The following is a 25,561-nucleotide window of genomic DNA, read 5'->3' on the forward strand; positions in this document are numbered from 1 at the left end:
ACAAAGTACACAAAAATGGAGCACTGGTAACAGTCTTGGTGTCAAAACGGACCGAACAGGGTCACTGGTACCGATTCTGGTATGAAGCAGATAACTGGGAACAACCAATGGTACCAATAAAGGTGACTGGTACCTACTTTGGTACTGAGCAGGTTACTGGTACAGACTCTAGTACCGACTAGTACCAGGGGCGCCGACTCTAATACCGACCAGGTGACTGGCACAGGCTCTGATACCGACTGATACCAGCTCTAGTACCAACCAGGCCACTGGTATAGGCTCTGGTACCGACCAGGTGACTGGTACAGGCTCTAGCCCATAGAAATTAAAAGGTTCTTAGGCCTGGGAAGCCAGTTATTTTACATTTTGGTTTGATTGTTTACATATTATTCTGATACAACATGTACATTTGATGCCTTTCTGGAGCGCCGGTGTTGGAGAAACATGCACTTTAAGAAATTATAGTATAAAAAATACTGTTTAGTTTTAGATTGTTAGTATTTGGGTTTCATTTAGTTAGTTAGTTAAAAGACCATTTATATTAATTGTTTAATATTAATTACTGGAGCAGAAAGACAGATCGAAAGGAGAAAGCTTTAAAGTGCACCAAATGGCAATTTAAAAGGGGACCCTGAGCTTTGTCAGAGATAACACTTTGGAGGTTAAAACCGTCGAAAGCTTAAACAATCTCCTTCCTTCCTTATCTTTATAACATCAGGGCTTTGATGTTACAATCACTTAAGGTAGTAAAACGAAAGTGGACCCACGAGGTCAATGATATTCTGATAGGTTAACCCTTTGCGGTCCATTGTCGGACTGGGTCCGACATTGCAATTATTCCTCACAGGTCCTTTGTCGGACTGGGTCCGACATCATTATAGCAACGCAATAAACGGGTGTCTAGTCGTTTTTTCTCCGGAAAAAGCCGAGAAAACCATTCAATTGCTGAGTGGTAGCGACAGGAGCCGAGACAAGTCGAAAAAAAAAAAAAAAAAAAGGCATATCTCATGAATAGTCATACATGGTATCAGGTATGAGATAACGGGGGCGGTCGTAAGTAAACAAGTTGGCTGACTGAATCAGCGCACAGAAAACACAGACATTTGCAGAGCTTTTTTGAGATGTTATAGTAATAAAATAATGACTTGGATCGCATTATTGAGTTTGGTGATAAAACGAGTGATCCGGAGATGATCGATCGGTATGTACGACTATTATTATTATTATTATTATTTATTTCTTACATAGGTGAACGCTATAGCAAACGAAAGGGTGGGGCGGGGCTGGAGATGCCTAGTGAGTGCTTTGTTGATATGCAGGGCCATTTAAACCCGTTTGACTGTGGAAAAAAATACTTTTAAACAGCGCGTCTAAAATTAACTGCGCGTGTGAAAATTAATTAGACCTGACGTGCCTGACGCGCGATTAATAAATGGACCGCAAAGGGTTAAAGGAATAAGGGGTGATGTCTAAGAGAAGCTATATTAAATCCCAACATTGTATTGTCTTGTTGATTCTGTTATGACCTGTGCTTAGGGACAATGGAATACCCATCTGTTCGACTATATCTAATAAAATATCTTTGTTGAAATCTACAACGGAGTTCGGAATCACAATAATTATTTATACTGACGGATGCATGAATGAAAAAAAGAACACTAATTTCTAACTAACCTTTTATTTTAAATTCAACAGCCGGGCAGTTGGGAATCTTGTTTCCATGTTTTTCCAGAAAACGTTGCATTTCATTTCACTGACAATTTTGTAGTAAGCACGGTATTCACGCTGTACACAGTTGTCTTGAAACAATGGCCTCAAACACTTTTTTCTCAGCTATGCTGAGCTACTTCACTTTATTTGGGTCAAAGACCTGACAGGCATTGCAAAATGCAGCTGGAGTTTGACATAAATCGGCCAGTAGAGTTGTACTGCATGTGTGTTTCAATTTGTTCAGCACTGTCAATTCATTTATAGTGTGAACGGCTACGTTGCAATGTAAGGCAATCAAGCTATTTCAACATCGTTAGCTAAACCGTGAAAAAAGTTTATTTTGGTTAGGGGAATTTCAAGTTGTGTTGGCAAAGTTCAATGTTCTCTACTAAAATTACCGAATCTGTGACCACCGTGAGTTTATCCCAGCCTTACTGACAAGAAACCAACTAAACATGCAATTGATAATGATAGCAAGGCAACATTTGCGCAGCAGTTTCTGAAGGACCCCTAAACTGGTTACTAAGCAACCCGGATCATAGCAGTATATCAGTTAAAATGCCACAATAGTACTCAAAGAAATGAAAGAAGTTATTTACAATCCGCTAACCAAGATCATGCAACAGTCTCTTGACACAGGGGTTGTACTGACAGACTGGAAAATTGCAAACGTAATACCAATCCACAAAAAGGGAGGCAAAACCAAACCAGGTAACTACAGACCAATAAGCCTGACTTCTATTATATGTAAACTTATGGAAACTATAATAAGATCCAAAATGGAAAATTACCTATATGGTAACAATATCCTGGGAGACAGTCAGCATGGTTTTAGGAAAGGGAGATCGTGTCTAACTAACCTACTTGATTTTTTGAGGATGCAACATCGACAATGGATAATTGCAAAGCATACAACATGGTTTATTTAGATTTCCAGAAAGCTTTTGACAAAGTCCTGCATAAAAGATTGATTCTCAAACTGAACGCAGTAGGGATTCAAGGCAATGCATGCACATGGATTAGGGAGTGGTTAACATGTAGAAAGCAGAAAGTACTGATTAGAGGAGAAACCTCAAAATGGAGCGAGGTAACCAGTGGTGTACCACAGGGATCAGTATTAGGTCCTCTGCTATTCCTAATCTACATTAATGATTTAGATTCTGATATAGTAAGCAAACTTGTTAAATTTGCAGATGACACAAAAATAGGAGGAGTGGCAAAAACTGCTGCAGCAGCAAAGGTCATTCAAAATGATCTAGAGAGCATTCAGAACTGGGCAGACACATGGCAAATGACATTTAATAGAGAAAAGTGTAAGGTACTGCATGCAGGCAATAAAAATGTGCATTATAAACACCATATGGGAGATACTAAAATTGAAGAAGGAATCTATGAAAAAGACCTAGGAGTTTATGTTGACTCAGAAATGTCTTCATCTAGACAATGTGGGGAAGCTATAAAAAAAGGCCAACAAGATGCTCGGATATATTGTGAGAGTGTTGAATTTAAATCAAGGGAAGTAATGTTAAAACACAGACGTAACAAAACAGACAAACAAAGCTCCTGCCGTTGGTTACGTTTTCAGTGCAAGGGGCTATACTCACACAGCTGCGTCCCCTTTGTACTACCCAACTCCTCCCTGCAATCAGCTCGGAGCCCCAGTGTAACGAATCGCAGCCTGGCCCGCAGCTGATCACATGGGAATTGTTTTGAGTACGCGCAGCTACGTGCTTTCTCCAGCTAGGGAAGTGGTCTACCAACCTTACACGGCACCTTTCTGATTGAGAGGGAGATTTACAGCATCAATTCTTTCTCTCTTTATCACAAGGTGATACCCAGTATGTCCCTACAGGAACTATGAAACCATCAGGCCAACAATATTGTCATTTCGAGAGTGTTGTTTTACAAATCATGACCCAGAGACCCAAATCCTCTCGTTCGAAGACAGTCCAACGGTACGATGCAACTAACACAGTGGAACTGGCTGGTTATAAAAGATGGAGTTTTATTTCAGAAATCCTGTAGTCCAGAGGGGAAGCAGGTGTTGAGGATAGTCCAACCAGAGAGCATGAGGGATGAAGTAATCAGGGAGCTTCAGAATGAGATGGGGCACCCCGGAGTCGAGAGGACAACAGACCTGGTTCAAGCACGAGGATACTGGCCCCAAATATACGCCGCCATCAAGCAGTGGTGCAAGGGCTGTGAACGTTGCTGCTTGCTGACCTCCATTCACACCAGCAGGTCACTGGAGGTGTGAGCAATCCCAAGGAGGATATGAGCATATCCTGGTAGTGAGTGACCATTTCACCAGGTACGCTCAAGACCAGAGAGCCTCCACAGTTACCCAAGTCTTGTGGAAGACCTATATCTGCCACTAAGGGATCTCACAGAGGATACACGCAGACCAGGGCAGAGACTTTGAGAGCAATCTCATCCGGCAGCTATGTAAAATCATGGGGATAGTGCGTAGCAGAACCACGCCTTACCACCCCCAAAGAAACTGGACCACCGAAGCGTTCAAAGCACCCTCCTGAACATTAAAACCGGAGCAGAAGGTAGACTGGAAGAACCATGTTGAGGCATTGACTCATGCCTATAATTGCACTAGGCATGAGTCCACTCAGTACACTTCATTCCTGCTCATGTTCGGGAGGCACCCCAGATTGCCTATTGACCTTATGCTCAATACCATGTCATCCGAGGAAGAACTGGGTTATGAAGACTATGTTGTGCAGTTCCAGAACATACTAAAAGAAGCATACCACCTGGCATCTCTTCACTCCCGCAAAGCTAAAGCTGATCAGAAGAGAAAATACAATGAGAAGGCAATGGGGATAGAGGTAACAATGGGGATCCAGGTAGCTAATAAGGGCTCGCAGGGTAAGCAGAAGCTTGGGGGCAAGTGGGATAGTGAGGAAGCAGGGAGACCTACCAGTGTATATACGGAGGCCAGAGGATGGTAAGGCAAAGGCGACACACTACACCAGAACCTCCTGAAACCCTGCACATTCGTCCCAGAGTCATCTGAAGGAGCCACTGCCAACAACCAGCCACTCCACCAACATTCACCCAACAGCGATTCAGAGAGTGAGAGATCAGACTGGGATGGGTAGCCAGGTGAGGGCTAGAGACCCATATTGCCAGAGGGATGCTGAAAACTTGCCTCAGGCAGGGCAAGAGTTAGTGAAGGTAGCCCTGTACATAGGGAAAGGTCCAATAGCCTAATCCCTAGTGATCAGTCCCCTGAGAGAGTAGGCCCCTTAGAAAATATATTCAGGGATGATGATAGGGACTAGACTGAGACACATGAACATGACTGGGAGGTTTCAGCAGAGGACAATGAACCAGATAACCACACCAAGCAACCTCCACCCCTCCCAAAACGGACACAGTGGGTGCGTCGGGCACCAAATAGACCTTGGAGAGCCATGTTATATAAACCACTTCCCTGGAGTACCACCGAAAGGTTGCCCGAGAGAGAGATTTGGGAACTGCACAAGGAAAAGAAGGGATTGATTTAGTTTTAAGCTTGAGAAAATGATCTAGGCCACACGATATGTAAAATATAAACTCAATTGTAAACAAAGAAAACATAATGAGCGACATACTTCTCGGGTAAGAGGATATGCAATGATTTATTAGTTACTATTGCTTGAAATTTGTGATAATAGTCGAGCAGAAAGCTTGTATTTTACTTTATGCTTTTGTTTCTGTTCTGCTTGTTCAGGAGTGAAAGTAAAGTGGATGGAAACTGAGCAGCTGCCTTAGGGGATCTCGCGAGAATGTTAATGTAGAAGCTACACGCAGTGTTTTCCTGTACTGTGCTGTTATTGAGAAAAGCCCTGTAAAACGTCCCTCCTTATGTGTTTTATTTGCAGGAGAAAATAAAGTGCCAGTGAATTGAACAGCGAGCCTGAAAGTACAGTACTGAAATGGTCTACATGTTTTTACACAACACAAAGTGATCCAAAGTAGGCGGGGCCAAGGCCACGGACACTGCATGACTGACAGCCCTTATAGCAAGTAGCCTAATCCTGACTGACAGCAGAAAGAGGCAGAGGGGAGTTTAGAGAAAGCTCCATTTTGCTACAACTTGTCTAGCCCATAGGTTACTATATAACTCAGCCAGCTATGTGGTCGACCCCAATTAATGTTGACCCCAATTAATGTTTAATTGGTTAGAGGGCTTATAAGTAGGGGTTACACTAGCAAGAATTTATATTGACTCATGAAGAGCCAAGCAGCAACGGAGAGAGCGTGAAACTTAACCGCAACAAGGGACTGAATCCTGGGGAAAGGGCGGTGGAAGGGACTTAATCAGAACCTAAGACTAAGAAGAATTATACACTAAAAATAATTATTTCAAAATATGAAATGAGAGAGAAAAAGTTTTTATATCAACTTATCTCCGTAGTTATGACTAAAAAGTCAGGACTCACTCCTTCCTCAGGCAAGGCTGAAAGGAAAATGACTCTGAGCCTTATGCATCACTCGCATTTATCTCCTGGGGTCGGAGACAATGTCTTTGATGCACACAGGGCTCTTAACCCTTTGCGGTCCATTTATTAATCGCGCGTCAGGCACGCCAGGAATAATTAATTTTCACACGCGCAGTTAATTTTATACGCGCTGTTTAAAAGTATTTTTTTTCACAGTCAAACGGGTTTAAATGGCCCTGCATATCAACAAAGCACACACTAGGCATCTCCAGCCCCTCCCCAGCCTTTTGTTTGCTATAGCGTTCAGCTGTGTAAGAAATAAATAATAATAATAATAATAGTCGTACATACCGATCGATCATCTCCAGATCACTCGTTTTATCACCAAACTCCTCAATAATGCGATCAAAGTCATTATTTTATTACTATAACATCTGAAAAAAGCTCTGCAAATGTCCATGATAGTCTCAGTGCGCTGACGCACTTAGCCAGCTTGTTTATTATGGACGCCCATTATCTGATACCTGATACCATGTATGACTATTCATGAAATACGCCTTTTTTTTTTTTTTTTTTTTTTTTTCCGACTTGTCTCGGCTCCTGTCGCTACCACTCGGCAATTGAATGGTTTTCTCGGCTTTTTCCGGAGAAAAAACGACTAAACACCCGTTTATTGCGTTGCTATAATGATGTCGGACCCAGTCCGACAAAGGACCTGTGAGGAATAATTGCAATGTCGGACCCAGTCCGACAATGGACCGCAAAGGGTTAAAGGAGGAACTTTGTGCTCAGGTAATTCAGGCTATAAGAGATATATCCCATTAGGTAATGGTTACATTTTGTACTTGAAAGGGAACTACATTTAACACTAGAAGTACCAGGTGGTCAATTTGACCATTTGCAGTTTTTAAATGTAATTTACTCCGCCTGTCTGGCAGATACGGGGTTGTGCGTTTATGACTTTTCCTAAATATGTCTTAATTACCCCGACAAAGTGTGAGACACAAGGTTGCAAAAATAATTGACTGCTGTATTTTGCTTATACAGTACCGTATTCTGTTTTATTATTTGTATTTATCTGCCAGGACTTGTCTTATCTAATCACATTTCAAAAGATTGCTGGCAGATCTGCTGGGATGGCATCTGTAATCTGAGATGTCTATTGTAATTCAATCAGACTTGAGTCGCACCAAATCGAAGTTAGCACTTAGCGAACAAGGACGCGAAAGCATTCGCAGTAATAAAACACAAGAGAAATTCCAAGCGAAATTTCATGGAACCAAAACAAGCCCTTTTTCGCCCTTCAAAAAGCAGCTATAGCTTGTTGACTACAAGTGGGTTGAGAAGGGGGAGTGGTTTGCTATCGCTAGACCAAATCTACTCAATTCCAGCTATAAATCACATCGCAAGACTTTTGCAGGACAGGATTTTATAGTCAACTTCGAACTTGTCGAAAGCTATCGCGTATTAAGCAAGTAGTAAAAAAAATAACACTAAACATCCTGATATTTGCAAAAAAACAGCACATGCCTCAAGACGCTCCACTGCCCTCATATATCGAACATTTGCACACAACACTGAATAATTTAAAATTAGTAATTTACAGTATCAAATATGGAGTCCCCCAAGGGTCTGTCTTGGGTCCTCTCCTGTTCTCTCTCTACACCCGCTCCCTGGGCCCCCTCATCGCATCCTATGGTTTCTCATTCCATTTCTATGCTGATGATGCTCAGATTTTCCTCTCCTTCCCCACCTCTGACTCCACCATCTCCTCCCGTATCTCTACCTGTCTGTCTGCTATTTCCTCCTGGATGCACTCGCATCACCTCAAACTCAACCTCTCTAAATCTGACCTCCTTTTCTTTCCCTCCTCCTCCCCCTCCTCTGATCTCTCTATCTCTGTTCCTCTGGAATCTACCACACTCTCTCCCTCTTCCTCCGCTAAAAACCTCGGAGTCACCCTGGACCCCTGCCTCTCTTATTCCCAGCACATCTCCACTCTGGCACGCACATGCCGATTCTTCCTGAGCAACATCCGAAGAATCCAACCCTTCCTCACCAACTACGCTACCCAGCTCCTGGTCCAGGCCCTGGTACTCTCCCGCCTAGACTACTGCAACTCCCTCCTGGCTGGCCTCCCTGCGTCCGCCACCTGTCCGCTCCAGCTCATCCAGAACTCTGCTGCCTGCCTGGTGTTCTCTCTGCCTCGCTTCGCCCACGCTACTCCACTACTCCGCTCACTCCACTGGCTCCCGATCACCGCTCGCATCCAGTTCAAGACTCTTGTACTAGCCTACAGATGCCTTGACCAGACTGCACCCAGCTACCTCCAGACCCTCATCTCTCCCTACACCCCCACTCGACCTCTCCGCTCCGCCTGCACTAGAACTCCTCTGTTTGTATCCTGGGACACTATCACCCTTCATTTAAATGTGCTTTATTTTGCTCTTATCTGCCCCCTATTTTACTGCATTTAATCCTGTACTTCAGAATACTGTAATCTGCCAAGTGTTTAACCTGTAGTATTTTGTATTTAATCATATCCTGATGTAACTATCACTATTTAATCATATCCTGATGTAACTATCACTATTATCTGCTGTATTATTGAATTGTGTTTTGTCACACTTGTACTTTGCTTGAACAAAACTTATTGTACTACTTGTATTGTAACACTTGAAATGTATTTGCTTACGATTGTAAGTCGCCCTGGATAAGGGCGTCTGCTAAGAAATAAATAATAATAATAATATTATATATTATTCCTATTATTATCATAATATATATTGTGTTTGTTGCACCCTTAACCCTTTGCGGTCCTATGTCGGACCTGGTCAAAAAAACAGGTTTCTAGTCGTTTTTTCTCCGGAAAAAGCCAAGGAAACCATTCAATGGCCGAGTTGAAGCGACAGGAGCCGAGACAAGCCAATAAAAAAAAAAAAGGCGTATCTCATGATTAGTCTTACTTGCCCCTGGCATCCCATATGGGCAGTCATAAGGAAACAAGCTGGCTGTTACTGTATCAGCGCACAGAGACTATCACGGACATTTGCAGAGCTTTTTTGAGATGTTATAGTAATAAAATAATGACTTGGATTGCATTATTGAGGAGTTTGGTGATAAAACGAGTGATCAGGAGATGATTGATCGGTATGTACGACTATTATTATTATTATTTATTTATTAGCATATGTGAAAGTGATAGCGAACAACAAGGGTGGGGCGGGGCTGGAGATGCCTAGTGAGTGCTTTGTTGATATGCAGGGCCTTTTAAACCCGTTTGACTGTGGAAAAAAAATACTTTTAAACAGTGCGTCTAAAATTAACTGCGCGTGTGAAAATAAATTGGACCTGACATGCCTGACGCACACTTAATAAATGGACTGCAAAGGGTTAAACGAAACACGCCAAGACCATTTTCTTCTTTAGCCTACTTTTTTTTTTTGCCACAGTTCGAGTTAAATGTTTAAGCAATACGTATTATTTCTTTAATACGTACAAAGAATAAACTATTTTCTACTCACAGAGAGGTCTCTTTCAGTGATGGTAAAGCTTTTTAGATATATTTTCTTTTACTTCTTATCTTTGTAGTAAGATACAACTACAGTGCATGGACATATTCACACGTCATCTGTGACGTCACCTACCTCTGGTCAAATTAGGCACAGTACTCCATTTCATTGAACTGCGATCAAACTCAAGGCTAACAAATGTAAACAAACTAGAATACTAATAAAGAACGTATGAATGTTTCAACCACTTTAAAAGTTATTAACTTTTAGTTTTAAACATTTGGTTACTCGTAAAATACTTCAACATGTTGGCCTACACAGAAACAAGCCCAAATTCTTGGCATGTAAGAACAAGTCCAACGTTCCAGTACAAGGCAGCACATTTCCCCCCGAAACATATAAATCTGTGAAGATAACAAAATTACGTAATACCTATAAAGGTCATCTCAGAAGCATCAAGATGAAGTTTTTAAATTTGCTTTGGGTTTTCGACAGAAGAAATAATAATAATAATAATAATAATAATAATAATAATAATAATAATAATAATAATAATACAACAACTAACTGACTGCACATTTAAAAAAAAAAAAAAATTGCAATAAACTTTTATTTAGTTTTTTCACGGCACTGGATAGCATTTCATTCGACTTATTATTGTATTATTATTATTATTTATTTATTTCTTAGCAGACGCCCTTATCCTATATGTTTATAATATGTACCAGTACTGATCCTGGCAACAGCGTTACGTTGGTTTTTGGATGTTTTAATTTTATAACACTCGCACAGAATTTCTTTGTTAACCTTTTTTTTTTTCTTCATTTTTGTGCAGTTACTACGCAGCCTTGTGCACAACAGGGCTCTGGGCAGCACCGTGCCAGTCGGGTATGGATGCTGGCATTGCATGGTGCTGACACAAGCCTGGGCACAATGCAGCACGATGCTACAGATGTCGTGGAAACAAGGTAATTGCCAACTGTGTGTGCGTGTGCGTTTTCTTTCAAACTCGCGTCCATATTTTTCAATATTTTACACAAAAAAATAAAAGCAGATAACAGTTATTATTGTTGTTGTTGTTATTATTATCATTAATAAACATTATTATTATTATTACTACTAGTAGTAGTTGTATGTAATAGCATTCATTCACTGATATTCAAAACGAAACAGTAGTACAACACAGACTTTTATTTTTATTTTTTTCTGCCCTGGCTGTCTTCACCTGCCTTTTCATTTTACTGCCTTGTTTCCGCCCCTTCAAAATGTCACAAATACCGGATGGGGATTGGTCAACAGCTGTTTTCATGTTGCTTTTGGCGGTCCCTACTACTCCTGCGAAACTTCTCTCCACCCATTTCACGGATTGGATTTGAGTTTTGGTTTCATGATATAGAAAATGCAATATGGAAACTAGCGATATTATTCTGGCGTCCCAGCATCACTCCCCTCCATCCCCCACTCAACTCAGCCCAGCTTACTTACCCGTGCATCAGCGTTTCTTTCTTTCTATTGTGCTTGAGATCCCCAACCAGAATCTTTCCGTCTCAACCACAGCCAGTTGCTGCTCCTCTCTGCTGCTTCAGATAAGTTCTTCACTGTGCGACGCAACTCTTGGCCACTGAATCCGACTTCTCTGAGAAACCGGGTTGTAGAGTGTGCCACAAATCCTCGACAACCCACCTGCACTGGGTAAACCTGGACTCTCCATCCTCGCTGTTCCACTTCAGCGGCTAGTTGTGCATACCGCAGTTTCTTTCTCTCATACACCTCATCTACAGCATCCTTCCATGGCACTGTTATCTCTACCAGGTGAACAAGGCGTGCTGATCCAGACCAAAAGACAATATCTGGTCGAAGGTTAGTGGTGGTAATCTCCGGTGGAAAAATAAGCCGTTGACCAACATCTGCCAGCATTTTCCAGTCTCTAGCAGCATCCAGTTGTCCTGGGTGAGGCTTGGTTTTAACATCTTTTCTCGGTGGTTGCTTTCCTGGGCAGAGGAATGTTGTCTTTTGTGTGTAACGTTTTCATGGAACTGGTGGCAACTTATTGGTCATGTTACGCTTGTCTTCCAGTGTTAAGGCCAAACATCGCAGCACCCGGTCATGGCGCCAAGTAAACCGTCCTTGGCTAAGAGCCACCTTACATCCTGTCAAAATGTGCCTTACTGTTGGTGATGAACACAAAAGACATGAGGGATCCTCTCCTACCCAGAGGTTTAGGTTCTGTGGTGATGGGAGAACATCATCTGTTGACCTGATGAGGAAACTGATCCTGCTCTGTTCCATTGACCATAGGTCTTGCCAGCCAATCTTGCGTTGTTCCACACTCTTCCATCTCATTCATTCTCCCTGCTTGGCCTGGGAAACGGCCTTTACGCACCTCATCCTCTCCTCCTGATTTTGCACGTCATTGACTACCAGCTTCCTCCGTTGAGACTGGTAGCTGCAGTATTCCTTTACCATAAAGTCCCACTCTGATGAGGCAGCATGGAACTCACAACCATTTCCTGATGTATGAACTGATTAAGATTCCAGCTTTTCTACTGTTGTCAAAGAAACCTCATACACAGTCAGTAGCCACAGCAGCCTCGGCAGTAGACCAAACTGAAAGCACCAGAGTTTTAGTTTGCCTGGTAAAGCGCTGCTGTCTATGCTCTTCAACCCTTCCATCGCTTATTGTCTAACTTCTCCCACACAAACTGTGTCCTTTAGATCCCCGTTGTACCATCTCCCACTGGCTTCTCAGACACTGTTGGTATTGCCTCACCATTAATGAAGAATGTTTTATCTACTACTTTGCCTTTAATTATAGAGATGCTCCTTGATTTAGTGGGCTTGAATTGCATTAGTGCATAAGTGCCCATTCAATGTTATTGGTTAATTTGCCCAATAACCGATTAGTGCAGGCTACTGTTGTAGTCATGGTTGTCATGTCATCCATGTATGCTCGAATTGGTGGTAGTCGCACTCCAGAAGCCAAGCGCTCTCCTCCCACAACCCATTTTGATGCCCTAATGATTACTTCCATTGCCGTGGTAAAAGGCAGTGGAGAAATGGTGCATCCTGCCATTATTCCAGCTTCTAGGCATTGCCATGTAGTGCTGAATTCTGAAGTTGAAAAACTAAATTGCAAATCTCCAAAGTAGGCTTTCACTAAATTTGTTACTGTCATCGGTACACTAAAAAAATCAAATGCTGTCCAAAGAAGTTCATGTGGCACTGAACTATATGCATTAGCCAAATCCAGGAATGTCATATGAAGCTCTTTCCTCTCCTTTTTAGCTGATTGAATTTGTTGCCAGATCACACTGATGTGTTCTAAGCATCCTGGGAAACCTGGAATGCCCGCTTTTTGTACTGAAGTGTCAATGAAGCAGTTCTTTAATAGGTAAGTTGACAATCTCTGAGCAATAATGCTGAAGAAAATCTTACCTTCTACGTTTAATAGGGAAATAGGGCGAAACTGACTGATACTTGTAGAATCTTTTTCTTTAGGTATAAAGACTACACCTGCTCGGCGCCATGCTTTTGGTACAACCTGTTTTTCCCATGCCACTTTCATCAATTTCCATAGGATTCGTAGAACTCCTGAAGCACTCTTGTACACTCTGTACGGAACTCCATTAGGCCCTGGAGATGATGAAGCCCTTGCTTTTTTCACAGCTTGCTCTACTTCTTTCCACTTAGGTGCACAGTCCTCCATTTGGTATTCTGGTGGATTGATAGGTGGAATGTCTGAAGGAAATGACATAGGCGCCTGCCTTTTTGAATCTGTGTGTGTTTCCTCCAAATATCTCTCCAGCTCAAAGATGCTTTTAGTGTGCCATTCTTCTCACTGGTGAATAACTTCTTTACAAATTTGAATGGGTCTTTATAAAAGTTAGTTCTCGCACGCTCCTTCTTTTTGTAGCGTTTCCGTAGGCGCTCAGCTTAAGCTTATCTTTTATGACCCTTTGTAGGAGATTGAGTCCCTCCTTCTGACTTCTGCTCTTCTCCATTGCTTCCTTAGCTGTCTCCTTTCTCTAACTAAGTGTTCAATATCCTGCTGCCATCTAGACTTTCCAGGAATAGTTTGTACTTTTTCCTTCCTTTTTTCAACTCCAAACCTCTCGCTTCCATATGCGTAGATGATGTCCCCAAATTTATCCAGCTTCTTTTCAACTGTTCCACTTAACCTTTCCAACACAAAGCAGAGATCTGTGTTTACTGTGTCCCACACAGTTCTCACAAGCTCTTGGGCATTTAACTCCAGGCTTGTGCTCGTTGAGGTTCTTTTTACTCTTATGCTGACTGGGTTCACAAGGATCATTAGGTTCATCACTAACTGTATCCATGCAAGTCCTCCTCACATCTATGACAGGGGTGCTGATATCCTGCGAACTATGGTTTGCTTCCTGTTGCTGGATTTCATTCGACTGACTTGACTGACTTCGTAAGAAGTACTGATCAATGCGAGGCCCTTGTCCCTTCTCCCTCAAGCATTTCATTCTTCCTTGATGAATCTTCAAACCCCTGACCGTTGTCGCCTTGCTCCAGCCACAGACACAAACCTGGAGTTCCATATCTTCGCTAACTGCAGATCTTGAACTAGTCTTTTGTGAAGTACTCTCCATACTCATATCTGTTTCCGTTCCTAAGTCTTTAACCGTATTGTCCAACGTTGAGTCATCTTCCACCCCCGCTCTCGCAGACTCTAGGGGTATTTTTCTCTTTAATTTCTTAGAAGCCTTGGGCGAGTGTCTCCAGCATCCTGTAAACACAGAGCTGGATACTGCCGACAAGGGTAGCTAACCCTTGCCAGCCCCAATGAGGTCTCTTTCCTCCTGTCAGCTGTCTCTCCAAGCTGTCACAAGGTCTTTCCCTTGTTGCCAGCTGCACTATTCACAGCAGTCACTAGACGTATACAGATCTTCAGTAACTCAGGTTACTAAATATGTCAGAACTAATCACAGTTCAATAAATAGATCGGCACAGCCTGCAGCCTTTAGTTTACATGGCTTCTTGTCTGAGCTGTGAAAATGAGTGAACGAATGACTACTGATCAAGGCTTAGAATTACTACACAATGTATCTCAAAGTAAATGTGGAGAAAACAAAGTTGTTGCCACTGACAGAAAATGTTAGGTAGGGAAATCCTGTGTTTATTTAGATTCTTTCAAGTCGTTCAAAGCATCTATTTTTCGTCGATATTTATGTTTTGTATTTTCACCCATCCCCAATTTGGTTATGCCAATCATAGCATTTTACTGGACTGGAGAATCTCAGGACAGATCATACCAATTTTAATATAATATTATGGTTTATTGTAAAGGTTGATATTGCTTTTAGGCAAATACCTCAGAAATGCGTATATCAGTTCTAACATAATACCGACATGGTCGATTCGCATGGGTCCTGATGTCCTGTAAAACAAATTAGGGGTCCTCTGACAGAATTATCTGGGATAAAAAGAAATGGACACTTCGCACAGGACTAAATTTCACCGATGTTGGTAAAAATTTAGAATCCACCTGTTTTTGTGGTGACTTTTAGACCCATGTGAATCGCTTTTAGTAACCAGTCAAGATACGTGACAAGAATTTAAAATACACACCTTGGCTCTTTAAAGCATATACCAACACTATAATATCAGTAGTACACTTGGAATACCACAAGAAAGAATAATTGATAATAATATTTTAAATAAAGAAATAAATAAAGAAATAAAAAGAAATAATGATAGTAGATGCCAGGTGGCTTAGGGTTTTTGAACAACCCAACGGCTCTATTTCTGGTCTCATGAGTAGAAGGGCAGCAGTGTGGAGTAGTGGTTAGGGTCTCTGGACTCTTGACCGGAGGGTCGTGGCTTCAATCCCAGGTGGGGGACACTACTGCTGTACCCTTGAGCAAGGTACTTTAACTAGATTGCTCCAGTAAAAACCCAACTGTATAAATGGGTAATTGTATGTAAAAATAATGTGTAAAAATAATGTAATTGTATGTAAAAATAATGTGATATCTTGTAAAAATTGTAAGTTGCCCTGGATAAGGGCGTCTGCTAATAAATAAAAATAATAATGATAGCATACATAACTCATCTTTTACTAGATTAATAATTGGACGACAAATTATTTGTTATTACTTATAATACATACTGTAAATACAACAATAACAATAAATTATTTGAAATATGAACAGGAAGTTGTTTTTCTGAGGAAAACTAGTAATCAGGAATAGTAGCATAATGGATTTGGAGGCAAAAGACGACTAACAGTGAAGGTACAAAGCTCTAAAGACAATAAACACTCTCGGCAGTAGCTGTTACTCAAATGGTCTACTCATCTGGATTTGTAGAGAGATTACAGGACAGTACAACTCAGTCACAGAAAAGAACAGTGGTTGGTGCCTTTACAGTGGAGAGTGTTCCTTCTTTAGGTTTTAGCATGTAATGTAACATGAACTATATAGTGTATACAGAATGCAGATCCTGCATTACCTTTAGCAGCCAGGTCCAGCAGCACTGGGTCACTAATAGATCTTCTTAATACCCGTCTACAGGATCTCCTGTGCTCTGTTACAGGAGCTTGACTTGGCTTTGGGTGTGCAGCAAGTGAAGGGGGGTTCTGTGAATCACTATCTTTTGAAAATATAAAAACAGTTATGCTATACCCATCTAATGAACTAAAGGAAACAATAAAACCTTTTTTAAATTCAAAATGATCCATCATAAAAGGCACTTAAACAAAATAATGTATATTCTAAAACAACTTGGTGGACAACACCAACTGTTCTTACGAGAATTCTCTGGCAATGACACAGATAAGTTGAACATTATGAGCCCTATTCTCTGGTAATTAAGAAACTGTTTAACATGCAGGTGCTCAACACCATAGCCATGTGTTTTTTTTTTCTTATTTTGCACAAAGATGAATATACATTTGCACTGGTGCCAGGTTTTATTTCATATTATCTATAATCTCTGTTTTAAAAACATATTACTAAATACTAACAGGCAAAAAAAGTAAATGTATTACATGGGTAGTTTGCCAGCGAAGAAAATCAGATACAAAAATGTAATTTAATTTACCTTCACTACAGTTGCTTGCCTCTATGGATTCACAAGCACCTTCTGTTAGATTTGAAACCTGTAGATCTGAAACCTGAAACCACAGGTCAAGAAAAAACAAACAAACAAAAAAAAAAAAACGAACACACAGGTTAAAATGAATCTATGACACATACACCAGCTACAGACGATTACATTTTAAATGTGGAATATAGGGCTCCACTATACAGTTTCATAAAGCAAGAACCAGAATGGGGAAACAACCCTAACGTTTTCTTAAATTCTGCTTTTCTGGCATTGTGTCAAGTAACATAAGTTGATATATCCGGATCTCAATAAGCCATTCAAACTACGAAACTGGCCATTCCGAACAAAGCTCCTAATTTGCATATACTCACTGGTATTGAACATTTAAATATGTTGCTTAAAACTTTTTTTATTTTTTATTTTTTATTTATTTATTTTTTTAAATGCGATCCTCTTCCTTAAGACCCAACACAATCCAGCAGCACAGAGAGAGGGCAACAGAATTTGCTACTTCATGGTCAAGTGATGCAGTTTAACCAGATTTTTTTTTTTTGTTGTTCATTAAATAGAATGCATAAACAGCTACTGAGATGCAACTACATGGAAAGTACACCATTTTTAAGTACCTGCTCATTGTTACCCGATGGGCTTGCCACAGCTTCATACGGTGGAGGTGGGTCCAAGGGACAAATGACCTCAACTCCTTTAATTCTGGCTCCGTAGATATGAGGTAGCGGGATCACACTGTTACCAAGCATCCTGGGACAAAAAGGATGAAAGATTGTCTTGCATTCAAAACTGACGTACGCTGCAATTTGACCATTTGTAGTATTAAATTACATACGAGCAGATCTCATTCAAACATAGAAGTGATTGACATGACAAACATTCACATTTACCTGCGTGCAACCCGGGGTGTGTAAGAGTAAAAGGTTGAGAAGTACGAGGGTGGTGGAATAGGGGGAACAAACTCGTCAAGGTCTGGAACATGGGCTTGTTCTTCCACCTCTTCTGAAGCAGGATGGGGCTCGTCCTGCTAATGGGAGAAAGAACCCATTTTGACAAATCGTGTGGCTATCATAGGGGACTACCATATTAGTTAAAAAAAATATAAAATTGTGGTCAATCTAATTTTGCCAAACTACGCTAAGGTCTTGTTATTAGTAACTTTTAAGGACTGGTGGTATACGTTTGCATTCAATCTGGAACTCTGAATGTTTTGCATTTTTCCTAATGCAAGGGTGCTAGGGGCGATGAGAATGAATGACAAGAAGCATCTACTGTTTGGTAAAACCTGTTGAAAATACTGATGCTTATTTTAAATCAAACTGCATTTAATACAACAAGTATTAAATACTGAAAAAATACACTAGTGGTACAAGAGCTAGTATTTTAATTCCTGTTCCTTAAATAAAAATAAAATATTTTTTATATCATAGCTTATTGTTGGTGTGGTGTTATAATGTTGTCAAAGTATATATATTTTTCCCATGCTGGAATACTGGGGATACATATCCTGCTAGATTATGTAGAGCAAGTTATGCTATACAACAACTACAACAACTGTAGGAAGAAGGCAATTAATCTGTCTTTGATTAAGATAGACAGTGTCTGCCTCGTGTACTACAGTGATGCTTTGCACTCACTTACTATGCAGGGTCTTCTTGCTGCAAATAGCTGCAGGTATCGTAAGGCTGCAGCCACTAAGCAGACAGCAGTGGTCAGAGCATTCAGAGCACACAAAGCAAATAGGACTTTCTGAAAAAGAAATCAACATAAAAGTGACCAAAGTTTTAAGAAGACAGTTTTCACTATAAAGGAAAACATATTGACTGGTCTTTTTCATAGAACCAGCCAAATAAAAAGAAAAACCTTTCTATCTGAAACTTCTTCTAAATGACTTTGAAGGAACTCAAAATAATATTGTATATGTTAGTGAGGAAGGAAAAACAGTTAAAGTGTTCTATTGCAATTAGCAAATTTTAGTAAGCAATCCTACTGACAAGAAATTTATCAAAATTAATTGCATCTGAATATCCATTACTTTGTGATAACAAAGAGTAAAACAGCAAGCCTAAAGTGTACACAATCCTAAGGTTTCACAAACCATAAATCTTTTCTGCGACCATTAACAACCAATCATACACAGCTTTGCATTGCAAAACCCCAAACTGCAGAAAGCAACTACCTCCATTTGATGCCCATTTAGATCAGTAAGTCTGCAGGGTCCATAGTGTTGTACTTGGTTATCCTTGCTACAAAACACTAACATACAACAAACTACAATGATAAAATAGACTGAACAAAGGGAGTAACAGTAAGTCATGAATTGCATATAAAATGAGCTCCACGGGTATTACTTACAGGTAATACTTTTATAGCTTTCTATCCTTGTATGAGAAATAATAAAGACCCTAGTTAAAATTCAGGACACACTTAGTCACACATACCTTCAATAGGATACGCACAGTACTGCAGGAATGACCGGGGTACAGCTTTAACTGTTTCAAGTCTGAGCACTTGCTACTGTCTTCACAGCACAGGCAAACGTCCTCACTCTTCAAAAATAAAACAGTTCAAATTATGAACAGTTACTGTACTGTATAAAACATTTGAGAATAAGGTACTGCTGTGTATAGATCCTACTCAATCTTGCTGTACTTTTACTTAGCTTTTATTTTCAGCAGGGGTGCAACAATTAATCGATGCATCGATTATTTATTATCTGTTCTTAAATTTCCCAAGTTTTGATTACATATTGGTGAATCAATGCATCAAATTAGACCCAAAACGTTGAGTGTGTGAGCATGCGCTTCTTTTAGTACTAGTATGGTAGATTAGCGTGTTGCTAGGATACACACTTTAGGTTTCCACATTCACGTTGGACAAGCCAAATCAGAAGTAGGCCTATTGTATTCAAATTATCTGGATTTAAAAACTAAGGCAATATGTTTCTTTTTGTTTTGTTTTAAATCTATTAAATCTACCGATTACCTTCTTTTGTTTCACAGCATGTTGTGTTTGGATTATATGGCAATATTATAAAAGAAGCTGAATTTAGTAAAATAGTTAAATTTGTCCAGATTTGCGAGATTGATTCAAATGTTTTGCTTTTAGATATAAAATGTTAACAGTAATGAACAACCATAGTTCAGATAGAAATTACTTCTGTTAAAATATAGTATTTTTTATTGTTATTACAATGTTAAAGGGACATTATTATTATTATTATTATTTATTTCTTAGCAGACGCCCTTATCCAGGGCGACTTACAATTGTTACAAGATATCACATTATACATTATTTCACATTATACAGATATCACATTATTTTTACATACAATTACCCATTTATACAGTTGGGTTTTTACTGGAGCAATCTAGGTAAAGTACCTTGCTCAAGGGTACAACAGCAGTGTCCCCCACTGGGGATTGAACCCACAACCCTCCGGTCAAGAGTCCAGAGCCCTAACCACTACTCCACACTGCTGCCCGATGCAGACGCATGCATATTCTTTTCAGTTGTTAACTCAAGTCCTTTGTATTTCTTTTTTTATAATTGGAAGTGTTCTAACTTCAATATAAGTTGTGACTTTATGTTTAACTATTATGCACAACACTGTTTTTAGTTATTGGATCTTCTGTTAAAAAATAAAATAAAACAAATTTTTGTTCTTTATTTTGAAAAATAAAACGTCAATGCATCGATTATCATTGATAAATGCCTATACGATAATCGAATATGAAATTAGGGTGCCGATTGCACCACTAATTTTCAGCCAGTGATTTTCAGACCAATTTAGATTGTGACAACAATCTGGGAATACAGCCTAAGCTTTCATTGGTAATATGTCCTCTTTAGATACTAGTTTTAAATGACATTACTTTGAAGCACAGAAGTATGTTATGTTAATGTTTATTTTCTATTGAAATGCATCAAGTATTTTGTTTATATTTGTAATATATAAAAATACATTGTTTACCTCCCCATTCTCATGTCATTCTTATAAATCTATAGAGTAATGCATAGCCACACTTCGCAGTATACAAATATTACACATGAACAGAGCAATATAAAACAATGGCTGATCTGTCAAAAATTTCTTTGCTTTTAACTCACCAGAACAAATCTTGAAAAATTACAGTAATAATAATAATTGAAATGCTGTTTTATTGCATATGTGTATTCAAAGCATCCTTTCTATACAGCTAATTTCTCATGAAGCCTCTGAGATAACAAGCCATACTGTATCCCACCAAGTGACATCCAATATCAATTATAAATAAATAGTGGGACAAACTCATGTATTATTAAGGCTAATAGATATACTATTGTAACAACATCTTCCAGATATATTCCCCTATACAGTAAACATTCACTGCATGTTTCTGTCCGTCCTATGGTGTTTTTGATTTGCACGCGTAGCCACCTGGTGATAGAACGCTATAACTGTAGATGGGGCAGGATTTTCAAAAACTCATAAATGATAAATCCAGTGTTAATCAACAAATTGTTCTGTAGCATTGATTTTGGCATTTTTCAAGAGGTCGTTACGCCTATCTCGTTATTAAATAATCATGCTAATGTGACTTCCGAAATTATTTTGATTTACAAAATGATGTTAATATCTTAACGAGCAGTGCTTCTTGCGACTATTTCTTTTGTTTGCGTGGGAATTTAAAAGCAAATCCATGCTGTCGTAATTTATCAGGAGTTAATTTGCACTTGGAAAAGGAGGGTTTTAATTAATGAAAGACTATAACTCACCTTGAAACCGAAATTTAATCAGCATTGTTTATGTGAAGTGTTCTAAATACATGTACAATCTGCATGACAAAATGCACAATTTTAAATGAAGTTTACAAATTACACACAAAACAGAGATTCACATTATTTTTTATTTCATTTCCATTTGGCAGCTGCTCGCAGGTGAGACAGCGGTCTTGCTGTACGCTGGTAGTTTCCATAACAGCGATTTATGCTTCCATTCATTTTTCTTGATCTCATTAACATGCATTTTGATTAACGAGTTTTTCTTATTTAGTCGTTGAGACAGGAAGTGATGTATGTAACCTGCGACAATTACGCTTTTTAATGAGAAATGCATTCATTAACGATCTCATCGACTCAATTTCAAAGCATTAACGGATTGATTTTAATTAACACATTTCATTTGAAAATCACTGGCTACTAAAGCTTTCATTACTATACCACAAGTTCGATACAATAACACTGGTTTTTGAAAATCCTTCCCCTGATGTCTTAAAGGGGAAGTCAAGTCAGAATTTGCAGGTACTTTTATTATGTGAATTGTTTTTTTGAGACATAGTTTGTGTATTTCAAAAGTACAATTTAAAGTCAAATGAGATGACGGGTGAGATTCCAAAATTAAAACTGGAAACTGTTAAATATATAATTACATAGTTCTAAATTAGTAGTAAAAGTACAATTTTATTCTAGGGACAAAAGGAGAGGCAGTCCTTTCCTAGCACACTTTTACTCCAAGGCAGTAGTTGGTTATGAATTATGCTGGTGTGTTTTAGCTGCTACAGCCTCACCCTGTAAACCACTCCACACATTTACCAATGATAATAATAATAAAATAAAAAAAACTTGTTTACAAACAGTGAATAATCCTTAATTCAAGATGTGTTATATGTTTTGCCTTTCTTACCAACTGACAGCTGGACATGCTGGAGACCAGCTGGGCCCCTTGACAGCACAGGACAAATCCAGCCAGGTTGAGCAGCACACAGACCACGGACAACAAGATGAACAGGTTCACCTATGAGAGAAATGGATGAAGAGTTAGCAGCCTCAGGCACTACACAGTGCTTATAATATTGGACATAATTCATGAACGTAACAGGACTAGTTGCACCAAAACAGTAACATTTTCTGTAAAATATACAGGACTTTGGGTGCAATATGATGAATAAGTTGGTGTTGGCCACATTTGCCCCCAAAACAAGTTTGTCTGTTAAGATGATGTTAAGGTATTTCTTGCACACATTTTACCTATTTACGACATTGTTGTATTCAGTGATAATAAAAGTCCATGTGGCTTTGTACAATGCAAATCTTGCAAAATATTACTGAAATATGACAACAAAAAAACAGGAAATTTGTCTCTGCAGCGGCACACTGAAAATGGATGCATTCGTCCTGTAGCTGTTTTAAAAGCCATAGTTGTGGTGTAATATTTGTTGACGTTAATTTTGCGGTTTGATGTTATAGGCTTGTCCAAAATGAGTGTGCGAATTTGCAAGAGCATCTTCTGTGTAGCTATTTATGGTAACAAAGTTTTGAAGAAGCCTGTTGTCTTCTTTTAAATCATGCAGTGTTGGGTTTCTAGGAAAGGAAGTAAATTAGATGATTAATTGCAAGTGATTTTTTCTTTATTTACATTTTAATTGGAAACCGGGAATACTCTACACTGAAGGTACTTAGTTTCAATAGCGTATGTTTGGAATATATTTATGGATATGGTCGGGTCGGGTATGCAAATATTTCACAGGTCTCGGGTCGGGTTCAGATTTCTTTGGTCGGGTTCGGATCAGTTTTAAATTTAGGCCTGAGCAGACCTCTAGTTGGAAAGCCTCCAATTCCACAGACTGGCTGACATGAAATGATGAGATAGTTTTCGAAAAAAAAAAAAACCTGGATTGGTACAAAGCGTAACCCTAGTACTGGCTCCTGCAAAGGTCATTGAAGCTGGAAAGCCACTTTGAGCGATAAAAATTTCAGCTCAGCTGAATGCAAGGGCTCAAATAGAGGCTTCATTGCAAGCACCACGTTATGCCTGCAGTGAGGAACAATATCCTTCATTAGGTGGCCAAAGCCGCAGAGCTCCTTCTAAAAATTGCCCCGCCAGGAAGTGAGCTCCTGGGGAGTCAATCTTGACATGGCAAGCTGAAATAGCTGCTAGATAGACCTTTAATGTAGAGGGGGATTGTGGCAAAGTGGTTTGCAGTGCTCAGGTGTACAGGTGATTCAGGTGCTCCAGACAAAGGACAAACACAAAGTTCACAGTTCAAGTCTTTAATTTCCTTGACCAAAGGTTTTAAATAATAAAGCTGGCTCTACCCAGCAATGGGTATTGCCAGCGCCAAAACAAGGGTCTGCAGTCCCGAAATAATAATGCGAACACAAAACACGTAACACAGATATACATAAACACGTCTCCAGACTGTGTGTGCTCTTGGTGCAGGTGCGGTGCTCTGAGTGGTGGTGGTTTGTGCGTTCAGGTCCGGGCTGGCTTCTCGCTGCAGCTCCCGGCTTCGTACCAGCCGTCTGGCAAAGACAAATACAGGCTTTTTATCAATGTGACAACACTTCATTCACATTTCCCGTCCTTGTTTCCTCCCATTAACCACAACAAAGGAACAGATTACGGCGTCACGTCCCCCTAAAGTACCCTAAGCCCCGCCCCCTCCGATAGCTAGTTCAATCACGTCTCCTCCAATTCATGACTGAAACTTCGCTCACCATACTATGGTGATGAATCCAGATACCGTAACGCAGCCCTCTTCCTGAATGGCTGGCTTCCGACTGCCCCTGGAATGAACTGCCCAACCATTCAGTACAAAGCCTGCAGTTCCTGTTGTACAGTGCCCTCACCGGTCGAGAGGGAGATTGTTGATTCGGATTCATTCACTCTTCGTCACAGGGATTTACCCCCATCGAACAGATCCTGCAAAAATTGCAGTATAACTGCCATGGGACAGGTCGTGGGGTCAAAATCCAGAGGCAGGCACCATGTCTGGAAGAAGACCCACTTTTACCCCTACTGGAAACATGTGGACGCTGCTCTGGCATTCTGCAAGGTGTCAATGACCATATCAGACCCAGACGGCTTAAATGCAGTCGGTCAGGGACCAAACCCAGAGCTGTAGGTTTGATGAGTTGGGATGCCATAAGGTTCCCCGCGCCTGACTGAGCAGGTCGCGGTGCCTGGGCAGTCTCCGCAGCTAGCCGCTCTGGAGATGTATCAGGGCTGAAAACCAGTCTCCTGGGCCAATAAGGGGCTGCTAATAGCACCCTGGCCCGGTCTGGTCAGATTTTCTCCAGACACAGTGGTGGGCATATAACAGTTGCCTCGGCCACTGATGTGCCAAGGCATCTTTCGCCAGCGGGTCCTCTGCTCCTGTTATGGACAACCAAAGGGGACAGTGGGTCGATTCCTGAGAGGCAAAGAGATCTATCTCTGCTCTCCTGAACCTCTCCCAAATGAGGCTCACCCTCGGGATGAAGCCTCCACTCTGAGGCGCTGGGAACTCCCCTTGAGATGAGGTCCGCCACCCAGTTTATCACCCTGGGCAGGTGTACTGCCTGTAGTGAGAGGAGGTTCTCGTGCGATGGAGACTGGGAGACCTGAGGCTGCCCTGGTGGTTTATATAAGCCACCACGGTAGTGTTGTCCAGGTAAACTGCCTGCAGCTCCAAAATATTTATATGGAGACCCTGCCAAGGGGGGTTCCACACCCCCCTTACCCCCCTGCCATTCCACACAGCGCCCCAGCCGAGGCTGGACATGACTGTGGCGATGACCTCCCTTCTGGTGACGCTGCCCAGCGTTACACCTAAACGTAGATGGGCAGGCTGTGTCCACCAAGAAAGCGCCTTCAGACAGTGGCAAGACACTGTCACTAGGCTGCCACGGTTCAACATGGGCTGAAAAATCCTGCTGTTGACCCAGGCATGGCGAGAGTGCATGTGCAGGAAACCCAAAGGAAGGTCCTGGGAAGCAGCTACCTTCAAACCCAGAAGTCTCTGGAATGTCACTACTGTAAGAGCTCTGTTAAGCTGAAAAAGCTTCAGACAGGCA

At 40.6% G+C, this 25,561-nt stretch overlaps 1 protein-coding gene across 3 annotated transcripts in view; it reads right to left on the reverse strand.

Moving 5' to 3' along the window:
* The window catches only part of fam189a2 (family with sequence similarity 189 member A2), a 49,874-nt gene that overhangs the window by 9,868 nt on the left and 14,445 nt on the right, over positions 1-25,561 (reverse strand). For 2 of the 3 annotated variants that reach the window (XM_034034516.3, XM_034034515.3), the window contains exons 3-9: positions 22,410-22,520; positions 19,186-19,293; positions 18,386-18,493; positions 17,635-17,771; positions 17,362-17,494; positions 16,730-16,802; positions 16,139-16,279 (exon numbers count right to left, since the gene is read on the reverse strand). In XM_034034516.3, the coding sequence (XP_033890407.1) occupies positions 16,139-16,279; positions 16,730-16,802; positions 17,362-17,494; positions 17,635-17,771; positions 18,386-18,493; positions 19,186-19,293; positions 22,410-22,520 (811 nt within the window). The remainder of the gene's footprint in view (positions 1-16,138; positions 16,280-16,729; positions 16,803-17,361; positions 17,495-17,634; positions 17,772-18,385; positions 18,494-19,185; positions 19,294-22,409; positions 22,521-25,561) is intronic. The other variant, XM_034034517.3, reaches the window with a different exon arrangement.

This window comes from Acipenser ruthenus, chromosome 1, assembly GCF_902713425.1.
Source record: "Acipenser ruthenus chromosome 1, fAciRut3.2 maternal haplotype, whole genome shotgun sequence".
Classification (NCBI taxonomy): domain Eukaryota; kingdom Metazoa; phylum Chordata; class Actinopteri; order Acipenseriformes; family Acipenseridae; genus Acipenser; species Acipenser ruthenus.